Below are 21529 nucleotides of genomic sequence, written 5' to 3'. Positions count from 1 at the left end.
CAGGCATGAGGACCCGAGTTCCTATCCCGGTACCCACATCGAAGCTGGGCAGGGTGACTCACACCTATTAATCCCAGTGCAGGGGAGGCAGAGACAGGGTCCCTTAGGCTCCGTGGCCAGCTAGTCTAGCCTAATAATTGGCCAGCCCCAGGTTCAATGAGAGGCCCTATCTTAAAAAAATAAGGTGGATGGATGGTTCCTGAGGGGCAGCATCTGAGGTTGATCTCTGGCCTCCTCACACATGTTCGCGCGCGCACACACACACACACACACACACACACACACACACACACGGACGGACGTCACACAAACACCCCACAGCACAAGAGGAGCTGAGAGAATTAGCAGTTTGTCCACAGAGTGTCACACCGCCTGGCATTTGTAAAGGCTTCCTTCAGTGTTGACAATTTATTATTATCATTATCATTATTATTTCTCCTTGTCTCAATTCCATTAGCACATCTTATCTTTGCTATGGACATCACCCAACATGAATATCCTTGTGAACTATGCATTATATAATTGATGTAAATAATTCGAATAGCAGCCAGGCAGTGGTGGTGGCACATGCCTTTAATCCCAGCACTCGGGAGGCAGAGCCAGGCAGAGCTCTGTGAGTTCAAGGCCAGCCTGGACTACAGAGTGAGATACAGGACAGGCACCAAAGCTACACAGAGAAACCCTGTCTCAACCCGCCCCCCACCAAAAAAAAATTTTTTTTAATAGCTTAGATCTTGAGATCTATCAAGCATTAGTGATACCTGTTAATTTCCAGGCTGCTCATTTCCAACCAGGCGGCATCTGGTGCAATTGCAATGGATCCCAACGCCCTGTGAAGTAACCACTGATTGCATTCCCATTTTACAGTTTAGGAGACTGAGGCCCAGAGGGGCAAAAAGACACTTGCCTGAGATAGCATAGTGTTACTGGCATTTGGGGGTACAAGCTGGGCTGTGCTGTCCATCCTCTGTAGGCCAATTAGAGAGACAAGGAGTAATGAAAAGCAGAGAAAGGTGACATATTCAGTGTGGCAGCCTTGGGAAGAGGAACAGATGAATAGGTCCAGCGACTGCCCGTCCAAGACCATCTTTAGGGTACTGACTTGGGAGGTTCGAGTTTAAACAGATCGTTAGAAGGATGTGTAGCTGGTCCAAGGGGTGGTCCTGCCCATCACTGACCCATCCTTGTCCTGGGATCCAGTCCCTCCTGCAAGGTGGTCTGACAAGTTGTCAGAACTGTGTGCAATCTCTGCTCCCCCTCTTACTGACACCAGACCTCAGCCTTTTCCTCCTCCCAGCTTAAGATTCCTGGGGAAATTCCAATTCCTTGGGGACAGTTGTCTGATCGCCAAAGGGAGGGGCACAAGTGTCTCTCTTTAGAATATTTTTTGTTGGGACCATTAAAATGGCTGGTGAAGGACAGAGCTGGGGTTTGCACGCACGCTGCCCTGCTCCTGCTCCAGTGCTCAGAACCCAAGCCCATGGAGCCGATACCAGACTGATCCCAGCTCTAGTGCCGATTTCTACCGTGACCTTGGCGAGTCGCTTCACCTCTTTGGTGGAGACCTTTTGGTCACCAGTCAAGTGGACCCCATGTTCCCGGGCCTCTCCCTCTTCTTGCTGGATTCTCCTTCTCTGCACCCACCACACCCCTGCCAGCAGAACAACCAGGTCGCCATCTGGGGAAGGGAGGACAGCCGCGTCCCCAGACTGGAGACCCACAGTCCAAAGAGCGCCTGCGGTGGGGCCTGTGCAGGCAGGCAGGCCAGCAGTGGCCTGACCGGCCGGCCCGTGATGTAATGACCGATTAGGAACTTCCTCTTGGAAGCCATGCTTCCTCTGGGAGCCAGAGGTGCTGGCTCTGAGGTGGGGGTTGGGAAGGTGGGTGGGAGCTAGGAGGAGGAAACCCCTGTCAGCTGGGCCGCCTTCTGGACCGAGTTCAGCAGAGGCTTGGCTGACTCTAAGCTGCTGACCATTAACATGGCCCTGAGCGAGCGAGCGAGCGCATTCTTTCCCTGCTCTGCTGCTGCAGCCTGGGGGGGGGGATGGGGGGACGGGGGGGGGGGGACAGGCCCTCCTTCCCTCCCCCCCCTTCGAGAAAAGCGGGCCGTTAATGAATGCTGCTTGACGCTGGATGGGCTGCAAAACCTGAAGCCGTTTTTTCTGCGGCTCCAAAGGACAAAGGAGAGTTCAGTAGAAACTCTTTCTTCCCCTAAGTTTGATAACAAAAACTACTTATCTAATGGGCAAACAAGGCTTTAAAAGGGGTGTTAGGTTAACCAGATGCAGGGCCTGCGTAATTGCTCCCAGGCCCCGGAGCCACAGATGAAAGCTGTTGTTGGTTGGATGAAGGGAACTTGAAGCCACAGACATGACATGGGACAGAAGAAAGTCGTTTTCCAGGAGGGGGCAGGCCCCCATGCGAAGGGCTTAGAGGAAGCCCTAGGCTTATTTCCAGTTCTGCCACCAACTTGCTGTGTGACCCTGGGCTGGTTGCTTCACCTTTCTGGTTTTTGAAGAGCTGGTCTCTCTTCTCAGCACTCTGCAAGAATCGACTTGGTTGGTCCTTACCTGGAGCTTACTGCTGAGCAGTCTTTTTTTTTTTTTAATTGGCGGCAGGGAAGGGGTGTAACCCAGAAGGATGTGAAGCCCAGCAGAAGAAGTTAGGAATGTGGAGGGCATGGACCACCCCACAGGCCTCCTGAGAGTGCTCTGTCTTCCCATCTAACTGGGGCATGTTTTTGGTTCCTTCTTGGGATAGCCCACCCTGGGCATTGTGGCCAAAAGACAAGGGAGGGCAGGAAAACGTTTCACTGCACTCGGGCTTTAGCTGGGTCCTGTGGGGGAGCGCACAGGAACGCACTCCTGCCCTTTGTTTTGACAGAAAATTGCTGATTCGAAGAAGCTAGAGGCATTTCTTGGGATTTCAACCCTCCCCACCTCCTCCAGACTCCAGCCAGCCCCCTTGAGGTCCAGCACACACACACACACACACACACACACACACACACACCACACACAAAATTACATGTTGGTCTCTCGGCACCCTGGCTGGGCAGAGAAGTCTGGAGGAAGGCCTGCCAGCCTGTGGCTGGGCCCTACCATGGGGCTTACTTAGTTGGGGCTGTCGCCTGGTGCTCTGAGCAGGCAGCCACCACCCTCTGGTGGCAGGAATGTGGGTGCCTCTGGGAGACAGCAGGGGGCCGTCCCCTGGCTCACCTGGGGACCTGCTCAGACCACCCTAGATGTCATAACTACAACAAAAGCCTTCTTAGCCTCGTGTTTGGGTCATGACCCTTCACAGTGTCTGTACCCCCAGTTCCTATCCTTCTCAGCCCCTTCCTGCTCACCCAACTCCCCAGGCTGTCAACTATCCTGACCCACCCCTCATTTTTTTCCTTTCTCCTTTATTTTTATTTTTTATTTATTTATTGCAGTGTGGGGGTTGGAACCTGGGGCCTCGGTCATGTAGACAAGCCCAGCTTTGCCTGTTGTATTGCCTATCAGCTGTTCTGCCTACTAAGAACTTCCGGTCTCTGGACTTCCGTGGGTTTTCTGTGTGTGACTTCCTTGGCCAAGCCGGTACGCCTGAGGGCCATCCATGCTGTTTCGTGTTTGTGGAATTGGTTCCTTTCATTGCTGACCGGTGTCCTGAAAGGGCTGCACCATCCCCCTGTCATACATGGCTGAGCAGGACTCCAGGCAAGGGACTGACCTGGAGCTTGCTGGGAGTAGAAATGTAGAGGCGAGCATGGAAGTTACTTCCTTGTTAGTCAGAGAGGCAGACTGAGGCTGAGAAAGGAGACAGCTAGAAAGCCGGCCTCCTAGCATTCCTCCTCCTCCTCCCGTGTCCACCCCTCCCAGCGGGACCCATAGCTGGCTGGGAACTAGGCCAGGCCCTGAGCAGGCCAGGGATTCAGAGGGGGGAAATGGGAGTGAGCGGGAGTTTCGGTCAGACCTCGGTCATCTTTGATGTTGGTCTGGTCTGACTCCCCCCGGTATTTATTTGCAATTAAAGAGATGCTTCCTAATTAGGCGGGTGGCTGTGGGATGGCAGCACCAGGACTCTGGAGCTCCAAAGAGAAAAGGCTCTTTCTACTCAGAGATACGATCCCTGAGTAGAGGAGGGCCATGTGGGCTCACAGGTACAGCCTGCCCGCTCACTATCACCGAGGCACATCAGTTTGCAGCAGACATGTCTCCACAAAACTGAGTTCTTAGGAGTTGTGGGTGTGAGCATGGAGCCACAGCCAGGTTCATTCTAGACCTTCAGTTTTCTTTCCATTCCTTCTCTTACAGGGCAGGTCTGGCACCACAGGAACTCACCAAGGTGCTTTATAGAGTGTGAAAAGGTCTGTCCCACCCACTGTCCTGAAAGCATGCCTCTAAGCTTGAGTACCCTTGCCGGGGTTGTTCCAACAGGCCTGGAGCCAATGAGCAAAATGCCTGTCTCTTTCTACACCTGCTTGATTTACTCTTGGAGTTTCTAGCAAGTCCACCATGGCCTCAAGTGAGCAGAGAGCCCTTGGGGATTGATCAGTCGGGCGGGGGAGGGGGGTGTTCACGAAGCAGCTTGCTGGTGGCTGCATAGCCAGTCAGGCAGCTGCAGCCCTTGCCCTGTGTCCTTCAGAGTGTTTGACTCTTTCAAGGATCGGAAGTCCGGGCCCCAGCTTTGCCAGTCTGGGCTTTGTGTCTTCAGGCAAATCACTCTACACACTGGTACTACCACCCCCCCACCCCCACCACCCCGCCTCAACCCAGGGTGCCATCTTCCAGGTATAAGGCCACCAAACTTCACTTGTGGAACCCACAGGCCCTCTCTAGACCAAGTTTTCCTTAGTTCATGGCCGGGCGCGGGGTATGTGTGTTAGAAAGTATAGAAAGTAAGTACCCACAGGACAAAATAGAGCAGAGGTAGCCCTGTGCCATCCCTCCCCATCCCATTTAAAGTGTGGCTTGGGCTTGGAGTGTTGCTCAGTGGTAGAGCTCTTTCCTAGCATGCCTAACTAAGGTCCTGGGTTCACCCCCTCCCCCAGTACACACACACACACACACACACACACACTTTTCTAGTGTGATATCTTTACCAGATGAGATGATCCTGGGGGAGCTCTGAGGCTGGGAGAGGCCACTCTCAGGGTCCTTAAGTCCTTGCCCACCACCTTCCACTGCCCTCAGCCCTGAGGCTGAACTCACCTCCAGGGCAGGCTTCCTGTGAGCTAGGTACATGGACACTTAAGATGTGTTTTATTTATTCCCTTCCTCTGCTTTAGTGTGCTCACAGCGTGGTACGGATTTGCAGCGTTGGGAGAGGACCCAGAGAGGATGGAGGTTCCTCTGTTCATATGTAGGGAGTGTGGGGGAGTAGGCCATCCCCAGAGTCACTGACCCAAGCAGGCACCTTGTCCAGGACCAGAGAATGCTGGAGTTAAGCAGCCCAGGAGGGTAATCACAGAGGTCCACACAGGGCAGGAGGCTGACTACCTTCTGGAATTTGGAAGCCAGTCAGCTTCAGAGCCACAGGGGTAGAGATGGATCTAGCCTGGGCACCCAGAGCCAGAGAACTAGAGCTGTTCACCCCAGCTCATAAGGTAGGGAGGGAACCATCCCTGTGAAGCATCCTGTGGCCAGGCTAGGGATCAGGGCCGGGAGCTGAGAGAAACAGTTAGCCCAGCTGGACTTGGGTTACAAAGCCCTCTAGAAGCTGGCAAAGAGAAAGTATCTCCCCGCCACACTGCCCTCACACACTCCCCCCCAACCCGCACATTCCTCCCCCCACTCCCCCCCACATTCCTCTCCCCACTCCCCTTCACTCCCCCACCCACATACTTCCCCCCCACACTCCCACACTCCCCTGCCCACACATTCCTCCCCCACATTCCCCCCTCCCCCAACTCTCCCTCCCCCCCACACCCACCTCTCCCCCCTGCCTAATGGCCCCTGCACACTCCCTTATGCGAAGCTGCTTCCTTGACCTGGAGCGATGCTGCTTTGTACCCAGCGATTCCTTTCCTCAGTGAGAGAGTGAGGTAAGCACCTACGGACTCACAGGCCCTTAGAGCAGTTGCCATTACAGATAGGGAAACTGAGGCTTAAGAGAAGTGAGCCGCCCAGTGTACAGTTTTAAGGAAGAGCCTGCCTGACATTCTGCCTAGAGCAGCGGTTCACAACCAACTGTCAGTCAAGACTCCTTTGGCAAACCTCTATTTCCAAAAATATTTACATTACAATTCATAACAGTAGCAAAATTACATTCATGAAGTAGCAATGAAAATTTACGCTTGGTCGGAGGGCGGGGTCACCACAGCATGAGGAACTGTATTAAAGGGTCACAGCATTAGGAAGGTTGAGAACCACTGACCTAGAGGATGGAGAAGAGCGCCCTCTAGCGTGGTTGGCCTGGGGTCTGGGTGTAGCTCAGCGGGAGGTTTCATGCTTGGCATGTGCAGGCTACCCTGCATTTCATCACTGGCACCACACACACAAAGGCGTGCCCTCTCAGTGAGGCTGGCTTCAGAATTCTGGGGTGCGTGACCTGGGATTCAGTTTCCTAACCTATGAAAGCAGTGCCTAGCTCATAGGAGATGCCCCACGATGCCTGGTACCCACCCTGGCTCTGCTCCCAAAAATCCAGGCTCCTGCACTCAGCTTCCTGACCTCACTTGGTCCGGCTCACTAGAGGAAGTCTTGCTGGCTGTGAGCAGCACCGGAAGCTCATGGCCAGTAGGCATGGCTCTGTTTTTCTGGCCCTCGAGTTCCCCAGGCCTGGGCCAGATGGATGGGTGTGGAGAAGAACAGTGGCTTGGCAGGATGGAGTTCAGGATCTCGCTGATCCTGGTCACCTGCCATGGGCTTGAGCTATCTAACTCCGCTAGCCAAGGACATTTAGTTGAGGATAGCCAGGATTCCCCCCCCCCTCCCCTTTTTAACCTCTCTTTTAGCTGGTGAGAAGATTGGCAGTCCTCAGCAGACTGAGGAACCTGTGGGTGGCGCCAGAGTGACAGATGGCAGCCTGGTCATAGGGTCCTTGGGCAGCCCAAGGTGGCAGCCTACAGAAAGCCCCGGGGGTGCTTTCCTGTTAGGAGCCAGGCATCCTTGTATGTGTGAAAAGGTGTCCCGGGGCGCCAGGGCTGGGAATTAGGACTGAAATGGACAACATCCACATCCTGTGGAGAGCAAAACCCACTTTTTAAAATAGCGCTTAGCAACCGCCAAGGGGTGCTGCTCGGAAGGGGCCATGGTTCTCAGAGACCCGGAAAATCCACTTGGTAAGGATCACAGGGAGACTGAGGCAGGGAGTATTAGCATTATTTGGGGGGGAGGGGGCTCACTCCGTTGCCCAGGCTGGTTCAAACCATCCTGCATCTTCCACCTCCTGAGTATCTGGGACAGCAAGTACGTGCCACTATGCCTTATTTGTCGAAGGCCAGCAAAGGTGCAGCCATGCCTTACTCTAAGAGGTCCCTACCTGACCCCTGTCTTATGCTGGAGGCCCCTTGAGGAGCTCTGTTGGAGTGGAGTCTTGGACTAAGGGGTTCGAACCACATCCTGGTGGGCCGCTGTGCACTTTGGGCAGGCCCTGGTGGCCTTGGAGACAGAATCCTATAAGATTGCTACACTTGCTTGGTAGATTATAGGTTCTGTTTGTGTTTGTTGGTGTTTATCTCTCCTAGATGTAAAATTATAGTGGATAGGCGCTGGATGTGGTTCATATCTGTGTATTCCAGGGTCTAGCACACAGTAGGCAGCTTGGTTTACATACTGTAAGTTCGTCTTGTGTGTGTGTGTGTGTGTGTGTGTGTGTGTGTGTGTGTGTGTGGTGGTGTTGGTGGTGGGGCCGGGCTGCTCAGTTGGTGGAGATGTTGGAGTCCAAGCTGGAAGACCTAAGTTTGATCCCTAGCACACATACACACATATATATACACACACACACACACACACACACACACATAAGTGTCTTGATTTTTTTTTTTTAAAGAGAGATAAATCCCCACTGTGTACTAAATTATTTGACGGTCTGGCACACAGTGGGTTGGTTCGCACACATATGCTGGTTGAACATGGAAAATCTTTCCTAGACTCCCCTCCCTTCCGCACCCGCAATAACGTTGCCATTTCCTGTGTTTGCCCTGCAGATGCAAGCATGTCTCCAGACGCCACCAAGCCGAGCCACTGGTGCAGCGTGGCGTACTGGGAGCACCGGACGCGCGTGGGCCGCCTCTATGCGGTGTACGACCAGGCCGTCAGCATCTTCTACGACCTACCTCAGGGCAGCGGCTTCTGCCTGGGCCAGCTTAACCTGGAGCAGCGCAGTGAGTCGGTGCGGCGCACACGCAGCAAGATCGGCTTCGGCATCCTGCTCAGCAAGGAGCCCGACGGCGTGTGGGCCTACAACCGGGGCGAGCACCCCATCTTCGTCAACTCCCCGACTCTGGATGCGCCCGGAGGCCGCGCCCTGGTCGTGCGCAAAGTGCCACCGGGCTACTCCATCAAGGTGTTCGACTTTGAGCACTCAGGGCTGCTGCAGCATGTGGACGCCGCCCACGGCCCCTACGACCCACACAGCGTGCGCATCAGCTTCGCCAAGGGCTGGGGACCCTGCTACTCTCGACAGTTCATCACCTCCTGCCCCTGTTGGCTGGAAATCCTCCTCAACAACCACAGATAGCATCATGGCTGCCACTGCGCTGCAGCGTCCCCCCACCTCCGGGGGACCAGCGCCCAGAGACGCCACCCCAGGGACAACCTCGCCCTCCCCCCAGATATCATCTACCTAGATTTAATATAAAGTTTTATATATTATATGGAAATATATATTATACTTGTAATTATGGAGTCATTTTTACAACGTAATTATTTATATATGGTGCAATGTGTGTATATGGAGAAAAAAGAAAGACGCACTTTGGCTTGTAATTCTTTCAATACAGATATATTTTTCTTTCTTTCCTTCTTTCCTTTTTTAAAGAAAATTATACAGCAGAACTAGGTGGAAAGCCTGGGTTTGGTGTATGGTTTTTTAAAAATATTAATGCCCAGACAAAACTAATACCAGTCACTCTTGATAATAAAGTGTTTGCATTATAGCTTTTTTTTTTTTTTTTTTTTTTTAAAGCTCTCTTTCTTACAAAGAGGAACCTTCAGGACTTCAGTAGGCTTCCGAGCCATCAGGGACATGGTTTCAGTACTTACTGAATTTGAGAGTCTATTGAAAAGGGAGCTGTCGGGACATGGTGGCACATGCCTGTAATCCCAGTACTTGGGAAGTGGAACCAGGGGCATCGGTAGTTCAAGGCTACAGAACAAAGGAAAAAAGGGAAAGAAAAGGAGAGAGGATTTGTTTATGCATAAGAACCAGGCAAGGGCTTGTTTCTCCTTGTCCATGCTGAGGCGTGTCCAGGGGGGTGAGAAATAGTGCAGGCCTGTCTGATGAGAGAGGTCCCTTCCCTGTTCCGGTCTGATGGGAGAGGCTCGGGTCCCTGCCTCCCATCTAAGAGCTCTGAACAAAGGAGAAAATACCATCTCTCCCCACAGTCTGAGGAAGAAAGACCTACTTCCAAGATGGAGACCTAATTCCCATCTTGAGCCCTGGAGTGAGGCTTCTCTCAGGACCTTGATAGGACACACACACTTACACACACACACACAATCTGCCACATGAGCTGTGTTAAAGGTATGTGAAAGGCAGGGAGACTGCTTCTGATTCATTAACGGGGCATGTTGCACTTCTGAAGATGGTGGTCGGAGGATCCATCACGCTGTAGGACCAGAGTGATGTGAGAGGGTTTTTCTGGAGGCTGTCTGCACGGAAGGGCTCTTGTGTTTCCTCTTGGAGACTTACACGGACATAATTCTGTCAATTAACCCACCGCAGGCAGCTTTAAGTCGCCACTACTTCTTACTGCCCACTGTGTCTGTGGCAGGAGCCAGTGGTCCTGCCGGCTCGCGCTGAGCTTATAGTCAAGCTAGGCGTCCAGCTGTGGCTGCCTCAGGCTAACTGGGCTGAAGGATCTACTCCGCGTCCCCTCACCAAAAGATCCACCCCTCAGAGTTCTCGTGACAAAGCTTTCCCAGAGCAAGTCATTCACGGGACTGACCAAGCTGGAAGCTACTGAATTCCACAGTCACATCTCCTCTGCTGCCTTCTACTGATCACAGGGGCCCCGCCCGTCCCCATGCCTGGTAGCCACAAGAGGACGCAGGTGGCACAGGACAGGTGTCAGGAGTCATAAGTCACTTGACTTTCTCAATGTTATTTACCCATGAGCTGTCCCCACGCCAAAGATCCCTGGTGTCCCTGTGCTAACCACAGTTGATCCCTCCGGGACCTCCCCAGCATCTCCCTCATGTGCTGCTGCCAGGACCTGATTCTTAGTGTAGGTCTCTAGGTTGCCATAGGCCATTAGTGAGTCCAGGAATAAATTCTGTAGGGTGCTGAGGTAAAATTGGACATTCTTCTGGGATCTCTGCCTCATGGGACAAATGCAATGGGATCTGGAGCCAAGGATTTAGGCTGGGTGAGATCAGGGAGTGGGGAAGGAACATTTTCACAGACTTGCACCCTGGAGAGGGACTGCCAACTCATAGCCAGTGTAACTAAGCCAGCCAACCTGGAAAGGGAGGCTGGGGACCCTCACCCTTGACATTGAGCACCAGACTGATGCTCCATAGGCAGTGGGAAGGTGGGCTGGGTTCTAAATGGGGTGACGAGGTGATCAGCACTGGGCTTTCTTCATGAAATTTATTTATGTATTTATTTATCTTTGTGTGTGAATGTCTATGTGTACCATGACATCTATGTAGAGGTCAGAGGTCAATTTACAGGAGTAGGTTTACTCCTTCCATCGTGTGATCCCAGTGATCAAACTCGGCTCATCAGGCCTGGGAGCAAAAGGTTTTACCCACTGAGCCATCTCATTGGCCCTAAGCTGGACTTTCTTAAAGATCATTGGTAGGGACCCAGCTGCAGGGGGGCGCTGGACCCAGCTGAGCCCGACTTTTCCTTTTAAATTACATTCGTTCATTGTTGTTGGTTTTGTTTGTTTGTTTGTTTGTTTGTTTGTTTTTGTGTGTGTGTGTGTGTATGTGCACATGTGTGGAGGCCTCAGGACTCACCTTGAACCTTGTGGGTTCCAGGTCCCCGGGTCGGCCACCTGGGTCGTTAACAGCTGAGCTAGCTCACCTGTTCTGTGACAGCCTTTGCTCCCTCCCGAGGGCCTGAGTTCTGCTCCAGCCCCTCGGGTTACAGGTGAGGGTGCTGGGTCCCTGGAACTGGCTGAGTGGCTAAGCTGGCCATCTTGGGCAGCAGCTGCCTCCAGCCCAGGACCCAGCAGTGACATCCTGGTTACCCCCGGACCACCCAAGATCTGGTGACTCATGCTCCAAGGAGACACTTGTAAACAAAGCCTGAGTCCTTGGAGAATGCTGAGAGCCTGGTCCCTGCTGGCCCTAGAAAAAAAGGTAGGTGGGATTTACTGTCCCCAAACAGAAGCTCGGGCAGCCTATGCCCCAAGGGGATACCTGAAATGGACTAAGTTTTTGAAGAAGAGCTAATACCTCCATCGGGTTCTTGCCATTCAGCACACCACCCCCATCTCTGACTCTGCCTCGGCCTCTGTCTTTGGGTATATTTGAGGGCTAGGTCTCTATCACTGATCTAGGAATGAGAAAAGCAGACTAATGGGGAGTGGTGTCCTGAGTACTTTGTGTTCATGTCTCCAGTGAGGTTCAGAGAGGGACTGTGAGTGGCCTGAGGTCTCACAGCATGTGCACTCTATTCATCTCTAGGGAGTTATTGGTGCTACAGACCTCTTAGTCTCCGACCCAGCTCCCCTCCACCCTACAATCTCCCACCCCACACATGGCAGAGGCCCAGAAACTCCAGCTGCCTCTGGCTGTAACTACCTTATTCTAAGTGACCTTGGGCAAGTGACTTAGCACCTCTGTGGTGGTTCCCTCATCTGTAAAGGTGGACTTGGCTAGTACTAGGAACTGTGAGGGGTGTGAACTCATGCTGGTGGCACTCAGAACCAGCACACATTGAGGATTCAGTGGCATTACCAGGGGGCCTGAATGGCAGCCCAAGGGGGTGGAAAAACCAGGGTTTGGATACTCAGTAAGTGGGGGAACTTGAAGCTAGATCTGTCACTTTCTGGTGATCTGGCCAATCGCCTGCAACCTGACGTGCCTAGTCATGGACACCCAAGGCCCTCTGTTTCTCCATTCTCCACCCGGAATGCTAAGGTTCCACTAACAAGTGGGATTGTGCTTCCTCCCTGGTGCAGGGCTGCCTTCCTGTCCCTGAGGATGGAGGTCAGCCTTCAGAGTGGCTTGTGGGGGGAGGGGGAGGGAACCTGGTACTGCCTGACTCCATCCAGGCCCCTCATAATCCCCCATCCTGCCTCCTCTTCAGGTCCTGGCCAGTCTGTCCTCATCTCTCCAGCCAACCTGTCCCATGCATGCTCTGATCATGACTCTAAGCATCCCCCTTCCCCCACGGCTCTGGCTAGCCCAGTCCTGGGCACAGGGGACAGATCTGGGATGTTTGTAGAATGAAAGGGTCACAGAGAGCATGGATGTGGGTGTATTCTATAAACTCCAAGAGACCACGCAGGCCTCCAGAAGGGTGTGTTTATTAGGACAGTGTGACAACCCCCAGCTGGCTTTTCCCATGGTCACTAAGACTACTCACCCTGCCCCAGGCTGAGGGACTCAGGACCTGCAGTCTTGTATCTTCTTAGATGCTCATGGAGATGGGAGGTCCATTGGGTGATCCAGAATGCAGGCTGGAGCATGTCAGTGCTGGGGAGGTCCCAGAGTGCCTCTAGTTTTGTTCCCATGACAGAACTTAGCACCAGAGAGGGTGAAGTGTTTGCTGGGGCCACAGAACAGGGCAGTGGCAGATGGAGGCCAAACCTGGAGCACTTCACTTGAGGCCAGTGTCAACCTAAGCAGAGCCTTGGAGAGGCAAGGAAGGCAGGTCAGGTGTTTGAGTTTTATTTTGGTAAAACAGAACTCTGTGTGTGTGTGTGTGTGTGTGTGTGTGTGCGCGCGCGCACGCGCGCGCGCGTGAACATATGTGTGCATTTGTGCGTGTGTGCATATGCCTGCATGTGTGCATGCTTCCCTGTGTGTGTGCATGTGTGTATGTGTGTGTGCACTTGTGCAGGCAAGTGTGCAAAGATATTGCGTTTGTGGAGACCAGAGGTCAATCTCAGGTGTCATTCCTCAGGAGCCTCCCACTTAGTTTTTAAATTAATTTTTTTTTTTTTTTTCCCCAAGACAGGGTTTCTCTGTGTAGTTTTGGTGCCTGTCCTGGAACTCGCTCTGTAGACCAGGCTGGCCTCGAACTCACAGAGATTGGCCTGCCTCTGCTTCCCAAGTGGTGCACCACCGCTGCCCGGCTTAAATTAATTATCACCGTGTGTGTGTGTGTGTGTGTGTGTGTGTGTGTGTGTGTGTGTGTATGAGAGAGAGAGAGAGAGAGAGAGAGAGAGAGAGAGAGAGAGAGAGAGAGAGGTGCATGCCATGGAGGGTATGAGGTGGTCAGAGGACAACACTGTGGAGTCAGTTCTTGGTTCTGAGAGTTAAAGCTCAGGTTATCAGGTCTGCACAGCAGGCGTTTTTACACATTGAACAGCCACACCTGCACTGCTGATTGGTTTTGCTAGTTTGGTCAACTTGGCACAAGCCAGAGTCATCTGGGAAGAGGGAACTTCAGTTAAAGAAATGACTCCATCAGATTGGCCTGTGGGCAAGCCTGTGGAATACTCCCTTGATTGATGATTGACGTGGGAGGGCCCACCCAGTGTGGATAATGCAAGCCATGGTGGTGGTCCTGGGTGGTATAAGAAAGGTAGCTGAGCCAGGCATGGTGGCACACACCTTTCATCCCTGCACTCGGGAGGCAGAGACAGGCAGATCTCTGAGTTCAAGGCCAGCCTGGATTACAAAATGAGTTCCTAGACAGCCACGGCTATACAGAGAAAGAAAGAGAGGAGAGAGAGAGAGAGAGAGAGAGAGAGAGAGAGAGAGAGAGAGAGAGAGAGAGAAAGAAAGAAAGAAAGAAAGAAAGAAAGAAAGAAAGAAAGAAAGAAAGGTAGCTGAGCAAACCAGTCAGCAGCACTCCTCTGTGACCTCTGCTTCAGCTCCTGCCTCCAGGTTTCTGCCTTGAGTTTCTGCTCTGACTTCCCTCAGTGATGGACTATGATGTGGAAGTGGAAACCAAATCAGCCCTTTCCTCCCCAAGCTGCTTTTGGTCATGGTGTTTCCTCACAGTAAGAGAGACTAGGACACCAGCCCCGTCTTGTGTTTTCAGACAGGGTCTCTCACTGGGACCTGGGGCTTGAAGACAAGGCTGGTCGGTGAGCCCCAGGGATCCACCTGTCTCTGGTCCCCAGAGCTGGGTTACCAGTGTGCACACTGTGCCCACTGGTTTCCAGTGAGCGCTGAGGATCAAACTCAGGCTCTTGTGTTTCCAGAGAAGTGCTTTATCAACTGAGCCACCTCACCAGCCCCATTCATTCATTCATTCACTCATTTATTTTAGACAAGCCCCAAACTCAGTATGTAGCCAAGGATGGCCTTGAACTTCTGATCCTCCTGCTTCTACCTCTCAAGTACTGGGACAGATGTGCCCTAACACATCCAATTTATGCAGTAATAGGGGTTGAACCCAGGACTTCAAGCACACTAGGCAGGTACTCTACCTATTGAGCGATACCTCAACTTCCCTTATCTACTTGGAAATACTTATTTTTATTAGTTTTAATTATGTGTGTCTGTGTGTATATGTGCACATGAGTACAGATGCCCTCAGAGGCCAGAAGAGGGCATCAGATCCGCTGGGGCTGGAGTAATAGGTGTTTGGGAGCTGCTGGCTGTGGGTGCTGGGAACCAACCCGAGTTCTCTGCAAGAGCAGTCATGCTCTTAGTACTGAGCCGACTCTCCAGTCTGTTTCACTTTTAAGTGCGTGGTTCAGTGGCACACGCATCCGTGGCATATGCACACCCACATCATCATGCCACCACCCCTACCAGCCTGTGCCTTTGAAGTCTCTGGGGTACCAGACACCTGATGATGTCATTTCCAGCAGTACAGGGTTCTGAGCAGTGAGCTCATCTTTACTGCTCGGTTCTCAAAGCTCTATTTAATGAAAGGCAAATGAAAATAGTTCCTGAATTTTTCACCTTTGAGGACCCTCACACAGCCCCCCAGGGCCAGAGGAGGTCTGCTGTCACTTTATTCTGGCCAGGAATGAGGAAGCTAATGGGGAGGGTGGGGAGGTGTCGGGAAAGGCTGTCCAGGCTAGATGGGCTGTTGCTAGGGCAGCGGAGAAAGAACCCAGAAGCCTCTGGGACTGTCTTCAAAGCAGACAATGGTGGGGGCTCTGTAGAGCACACACACATCCCCCAGAATTCCCCAGCCTGTGAGCTGAGAGGTGAGGCTGCCCTCAGCCTGGTCATCTCGGGATGGATGGTTGCACAGAGATCCAGCTGAGTGGTGCTGAGAGAGACCTCTGTCCAGCTCAGGGTCCCTTCCGAACGGAAGGCTGAGCTTGGTGGTTTCATGGTAGCTTCAATGGAGCCTGGAGGCTCTAAAAAATCCTTTTTCTTGTCCCAAAATCTATGTCCCAAGAGAGGCTGGTAGTGGGGAATTCATGTTGAGCTTCTGGAATGAGGGAGAGCAACTTTTTAAAAATAGGAGTCTTACCTGGTTTAGTGATATAATACTGAAGACTTCTTAGCCACTGGGCATTTTCTATCAGCTCATTGAATTCTATGCCCATCTGATAGACAGTCTCAAAGAGGTGATCAGGTTGTCCAAGGTCACCCAGCTCAGGAGGAGCAGCAGTAGGAATCACATTCACGTTGCTCTGGTCTCAGGGCTGCTGTCCCCCACATGCCTTTGCTGGGACTCCCCTCCTGACCTTCGCTTTTCACTATTGCTAAACACTCAGGCCTCCGAATCAGCCCAGGGGGCTGCAGACACAGCTCCGCCTCGAGCCAAGCGACCTTCAGCTCCTCACTTGAGATCCCACGCCCTGGATTCCTCACCTGCAGAAGCAGGAGGAAGAGTGGGGCCTTGTGCTGGGGGCAGCGAGGAAGACACGTGATTCCAAGAGTGGGCGTTTGGGAACAGCTGAGACAGGCCTGGCCACAGGGAGCACTGTTTAGTATTTGTTTTTAAAACCTTGTTTATTGTCGGGGTTTTGTTGTTGTTAGTTCTGTTTAAATAGCATATTCATTGTAAATGTTTATTTTTGACAGTTTCGCTTTCAATTTCTCATCAATGAGCAATGAACAAAATGCAGCTTTCGGAATGTCAAGGAATGTACACACGAGCACACACACGTACGCACACAACACACCCATACAACGTGTACACACACACACACACACACACACACACACACACACACACAAACTATACTCCATCCCCACCTTGTATGTGCTTGTCAAGAGCCTGAGATGCGCTTTGGTTAAAACTTTAATGGAGGGCCGGGCGGTGGTGGCGCACGCCTTTAATCCCAGCACTCGGGAGGCAGAGCCAGGCGGATCTCTGTGAGTTCGAGGCCAGCCTGGGCTACCAAGTGAGTCCCAGGAAAGGCGCAAAGCTACACAGGGAAACCCTGTCTCGAAAAACCAAAAAAAAAAAAAAAAACTTTAATGGAGACACATTTGCTCGTGAATTTGTATAGGGGGGAAACAAAACCTTCCAAGGGACCCTGTTCAGTGTGAACTGCACAGACAGTCTGGATCAGTAGCCTTTTGATGCGTGTGCAAGCAGGTCCTTTACAGTGACTGTTCACTCTTCCTTCCTCTTCTCTAGTGGGGAGCAAAGAGTTCCACAGGTCCCGGTCATGATGACAGTCATTTTGTCTTGAGGGATCACTTGCTCTGTGTTTGGCCTTGACCTTGGAACTGGACTTCACACTTGGTGGCTGAGGAGGCTGAGGGAGCATGCATAGGTCTCCGCTGCCCCATCTGGGAAGTGGGTCTGAGGTCTGCCTGCTTCATCAGGGCCTCAGACCCGGGGCCCGGGCCCAGGTTCCCTGCCACCTTCCCTCTTGGACTAGAAGGGAAATGCCATTAGGAGAGTGTCACTGAGCTTTGCGCATATGTTAACAGGAGCCCCGAGACCATTCTCTAAGGGAATTCGGACACCAGACTCACATACCAGACTCACATTTGACAAGTTTGGAGAAAGGAGGCTTAGTCAGGCTCACTGACTTGCATAAGAAGGTGAGAGGCAGCCGGGTGGCGGTGGCGCACACCTTTAATCCCAGCACTCAGAAGGCAGAGGCAGGCAGATCTCTGAGTTTGAGGCCAGCCTGGTCTACAGAGTGAGTTCCAGGACAGCCAGGGCTACACAGAGAAACCCTATCTCGAAAAAACAAAATCATAATTTTTAAAAATTATTATTATTATGTACATGACAGGGGATGGCATGATGTACGTGTGGGGGCCAGAGGATAACTGTGTAGAGTTGGTTCTCTCCTTCCATCTTTACACATTGTGGTGTTTGAAAGGAAATGGCCCCCATAGGGAGCAGCACTATTAGGAGGTGTGGCTTTGTTGGAGTAGGTGTGGCCTTGTTGGAGGAAGTGTGTCACTGTGCGGGTGGGCTTTGAGGCCTCATATGTACTCAAGCCGTACCCAGTGTCTCAGTTCACTTGCTATTGCCTTCAGATCAAGATGTGAGGACTCTCAGCTCCTGCTCCAGTGCCATGTCCCACCATGATGATAATGGACTGAACCTCTGAAAACGTAAACCACCCCAATCATTTTTTTTTTCCTTTATTAGAGTTGCCATGGTTGTGGTATCTCTTCACAGCAATAGAAACCCTAACTAAGACACACATGTTCTGGGGATTGGACTCCCTCAGACTGTGAGGAAAGTACCTGTTGTGTGTGCTTCTCCTCCGAGAAATGCAGCGGCAGTCTTGGAGAGCTGAGCTGTGCCTCTTTGCAGGAGAACTATTCCAGCTGGGTTTTCCTGATTGTTTACATTCCCTCATGGATGGCTCTGAGGGCGAAAGACCTTCACCTGGTTATCCAGCCACTCCCTACCACCTGCTGAATGCAACTCTTCTCTATTGGAGCGGCCTGGGGAGGGGCTAGAGTATAGAGGCCTGGACCCTTGGGGAGGGGCATCTGTTTCTGCAGGCTATGGGAAGCCCCTATCCCTGCTGGGTAAAGACTTTCCAGGTGTGGCCTTTTGGGGAGGAGCACCCACGTTCCTGTAAGTAACCCCTCACCTATGCTCTGTCTTTTTTTTTTTTTTTTTTTTTTTTTTTTTTTTTTTTTTTTTGAGCCGAGGATCAAACCCAGGGCCTTGGCGCTCTACCACTGAGCTAAATCCCCAGCCCACCTATGCTCTGTCTTACAGAGCCCAACAAACTCATTGGTTCCCCAGAGTGAACTTTGGTAGAATCATGTCTAGGACATTAGAAAGGAGGGCTAGACGTTAACAGCAATGCCTTTGTCTGCTGGGCCATCTTACTTGCCTCAAATTATGACCTTCATAGAAAGCTAACATCAGTACAAAGAGATGCACACACATGGACAAAAACAGCATCAAGCGAGCATTGTCTCCTCACACCCAAATGCCCTGGTCCTCTTGGGTGACCTGTGTTTCTCTCCAGATGTTAACATCTCAATAGTACTGTTTACCTGTCCCTTCCTCTGGGATTTATGTCCTAATGCTCTCTCCACAACTGGCACACACAGTGCCCACACACCAGTGCTTGCTCACGGCCCATAGGGCTTAGGTTAGTTTGGTGATCTGTTTGTGATCTATTTTGTCCCGAACTCAAGAGCTGCTTAAGGGTGTTAATGGTGCTGCATTGGTCCCTGTGACCCCAGAAGGAGGTTGAGGCTCTTGACAGTGGAAAGTACTACTGGAGGCTGGCAGGGTCTTTGGGTGGTGGCAGACAGTGTCTGAAGTTTCTGGGCTTCACAGAAGCCCCTGGAAAGGAGATTTGCTTCTCTCCAGTGGTGCTGGGGAAACTGAGTCAGTGAGGGCAGGGGACAACAGCTACGTCTTCATCTCACTCCACAAAGCAGAACACAGTTCAGATGGTTGAGACTGTGAAATTCAAAAACAGCAAAACCAGAAAATAACTTGCACAAATGTTGGTGATTCTGATCTCTGAATGGGAAAGGCCTCCTCTCCAAGCAGAGCCACAAATGGAAGGAATTATGGAGGAAAAGATGTATGTATTTGTATGCTTAACACTGGAAACTTCTGTAACATCAAAACACACCATACATAGAAAGAAAGTAAAAACCAAATATGTAAAGAGCACTTGCAAATCAAAAAGAAAAAAAAATCTAAAAACCTCAGTGGGAAAACATGAATAGCAACTTTTATAATAATAAAAAAAAAAATCAGCTGGACATGGTGGTGCATGTCTTTAATCCCAGAACTCAAGAGGCAGAGGCTGGTGGATCTCTGTGAATTTGAGACCAGCCTGGTCTGCATAGTGAGTTTCTTTTTTCTGGTTTTTCGAGACAGGGTTTCTCTGTGAAGTTTTGGTGCCTGTCCTGGTTCTTGCTCTGTGGACGAGGCTGGCCTTGAACTCATAGAGATCCGCCTGGCTCTTCCTCCTGAGTGCTGGCATTAAAGGTGTGTGCAACCAGGCCGCATAGTGAGTTTCATGCCAGCCAGGGATACACAGAGAGACGCTATTTCATAAAAAGAAACAAACAAATAAATAAAAAGAAAAAATCAGCAAATGGAAAACACTGTTTACTCAGCCGGGCGGTGGTGGCACACACCTTTAATCTCAGCACTTGGGAGGCAGAGGCAGGCAGATCTCTGTGAGTTCGAGGCCAGCCTGGTCTACAGAGTGAGATTCATGACAGGCTCCAAAACTACACAGAGAAACCCTGTCTTGAAAAAACAAAAAACAAAACAACAACAAAAACTATTTACTCCTGTTAGAAAATAAGCATCCGTTGAAGGTTATTGTAGGTTTTTTTTTAAGGTTTATTTTAATTTTGTGTGTGTGTGTGTATGTGTGTGTATGTGAGTGTTTATGTCCTTGGAAGCCAGAGGTATGGGATCCCCTGGAACTTGAGTTACAAGCAGTTATGACTCACCAGACACGGGTCCTGGAAACTGAACTCAAGTCCTCTGCAAGAGCAGCAAGTGCTCTAACCACTGGGCCATGCCTGCAGCCCTGAGACTGTGTATTTTTCTTTCTTGTCACTTCTGTAAACTATTTTTAAAATGTTTTCATTACATTAAAGCATGAATATCAGAACATAACATGTAACTTGTGAGCTTGTCTGCCGTCTGCCGTAAGGGAACATGTCTGTATCCCTTTCTTTTATACTTTATCAATTCTTTCACATTTCCCACACAAATCACATATTAGCTTTATTACAATAAACTTCATTATGCATCATAATTATATGCAGAGATTCTCTGTGATAAATGCCAACCAAGAAGCTCTGGTGTTGAATCTCAATTAAACACTCCTAACTGCTGCTGTTCTGCTTAATTGAAGTTGATTGTGTGAAGTGATGATAAACAACCCTCACATGGGTAACACTGAATAACGTATGGACACACTTGTTCCCCGAAGCACTCCGGTAAGGCTCCGAGACACGAGGCTATCAGTCAAACAGAATGGGACCCGCTGTGGCTTTGGGTGGGTCACAGTCCTCCAGGGCTGCAGGTGGCAGCCTCAGAAGCACAGGCCGTGACTTTCCAGCTGGCCTTCTGCCCTGTGGTTCACATCAAGGGGATCTGACCAGAAGCAGGGGCAGAGAAGCCCCCTACGGTCCCTGTAGGGTGGTGGGGAGCAATGCATGTCTCCAGCTTTCACAGGAAGCCTCCTGCTTCTCTGCCTGGAACATGGCGTGCTGACACACGAGGTGGTGTTTTCCCCGGTGCCCCGAAGCCTGCCCTTCTCAGCCAGCAGCAGGGCTGGTGGCCAGGACCTGACACCTCCTTGGAAGAAGTAAGGAGAGGCCTGTGCTTGTGAGTAACTGCTCTCCACCCTTTTGGCCATTGGATCCGAAGTGGTCTGCCTCACAGGCAGGATGCAGAGGGTTCTCAGCCTCAAGGCAGAGACCCCAGTGTAATTGCAGAAGTTTTTTGGGGAGCCAGGAGGCTTCTCTGGGAAGGAGGTTCCCCGAGGTCAGAGATTGTCAAAGCTGCTCCCTGGGCCAGCAGCATCAGCAGCACCTGGGAATGGATCAGAAGCACAGCCTCCCTGAGTCCACTCCAGACTCACTCGGTGGAAAAGCGTGGGCTGGGAATGTATACCTTTAACGCCAGCACTCGGGAGGCAGAAACAGGCAGATTGGATCTCTGTGAGTTCGAGGCCAGCCTGGTCTACATAGTGAGTTCCAGGACAGCCAGTGCTACACAGTGAGACCCTGTCTCAAGAAACAACAACAACAACAACAAGAAGTTGTTGGGAGAGGGGAGCCGCAGACATGTATACAAGGAAAGCCACACATTAAGACTCTCACGTACGGTCATAACACCCGAGGCCAAGCTGTAAAGGTGTTTC

At 51.4% G+C, this 21529-nt stretch overlaps 1 protein-coding gene across 1 annotated transcript in view; it reads left to right on the top strand.

Annotated features, from left to right (window-relative positions):
- The window catches only part of Smad6 (SMAD family member 6), a 73927-nt gene extending 64842 nt beyond the window's left edge, over positions 1-9085 (top strand). Inside the window, exon 5 of the mRNA XM_059268085.1 lies at positions 8135-9085. Within this exon, the coding sequence (XP_059124068.1) occupies positions 8135-8667 (533 nt within the window). The 3' untranslated portion in view covers positions 8668-9085. The remainder of the gene's footprint in view (positions 1-8134) is intronic.
- The last annotated feature ends 12444 nt before the right edge of the window (positions 9086-21529 follow it).

The sequence above is a fragment of the Peromyscus eremicus genome, chromosome 7, assembly GCF_949786415.1.
Source record: "Peromyscus eremicus chromosome 7, PerEre_H2_v1, whole genome shotgun sequence".
Taxonomy (NCBI): Eukaryota; Metazoa; Chordata; class Mammalia; order Rodentia; family Cricetidae; genus Peromyscus; species Peromyscus eremicus.
The sequence above is the reverse complement of the archived record's forward strand: the minus strand, read 5'-3'. Positions and strand labels throughout refer to the sequence as shown.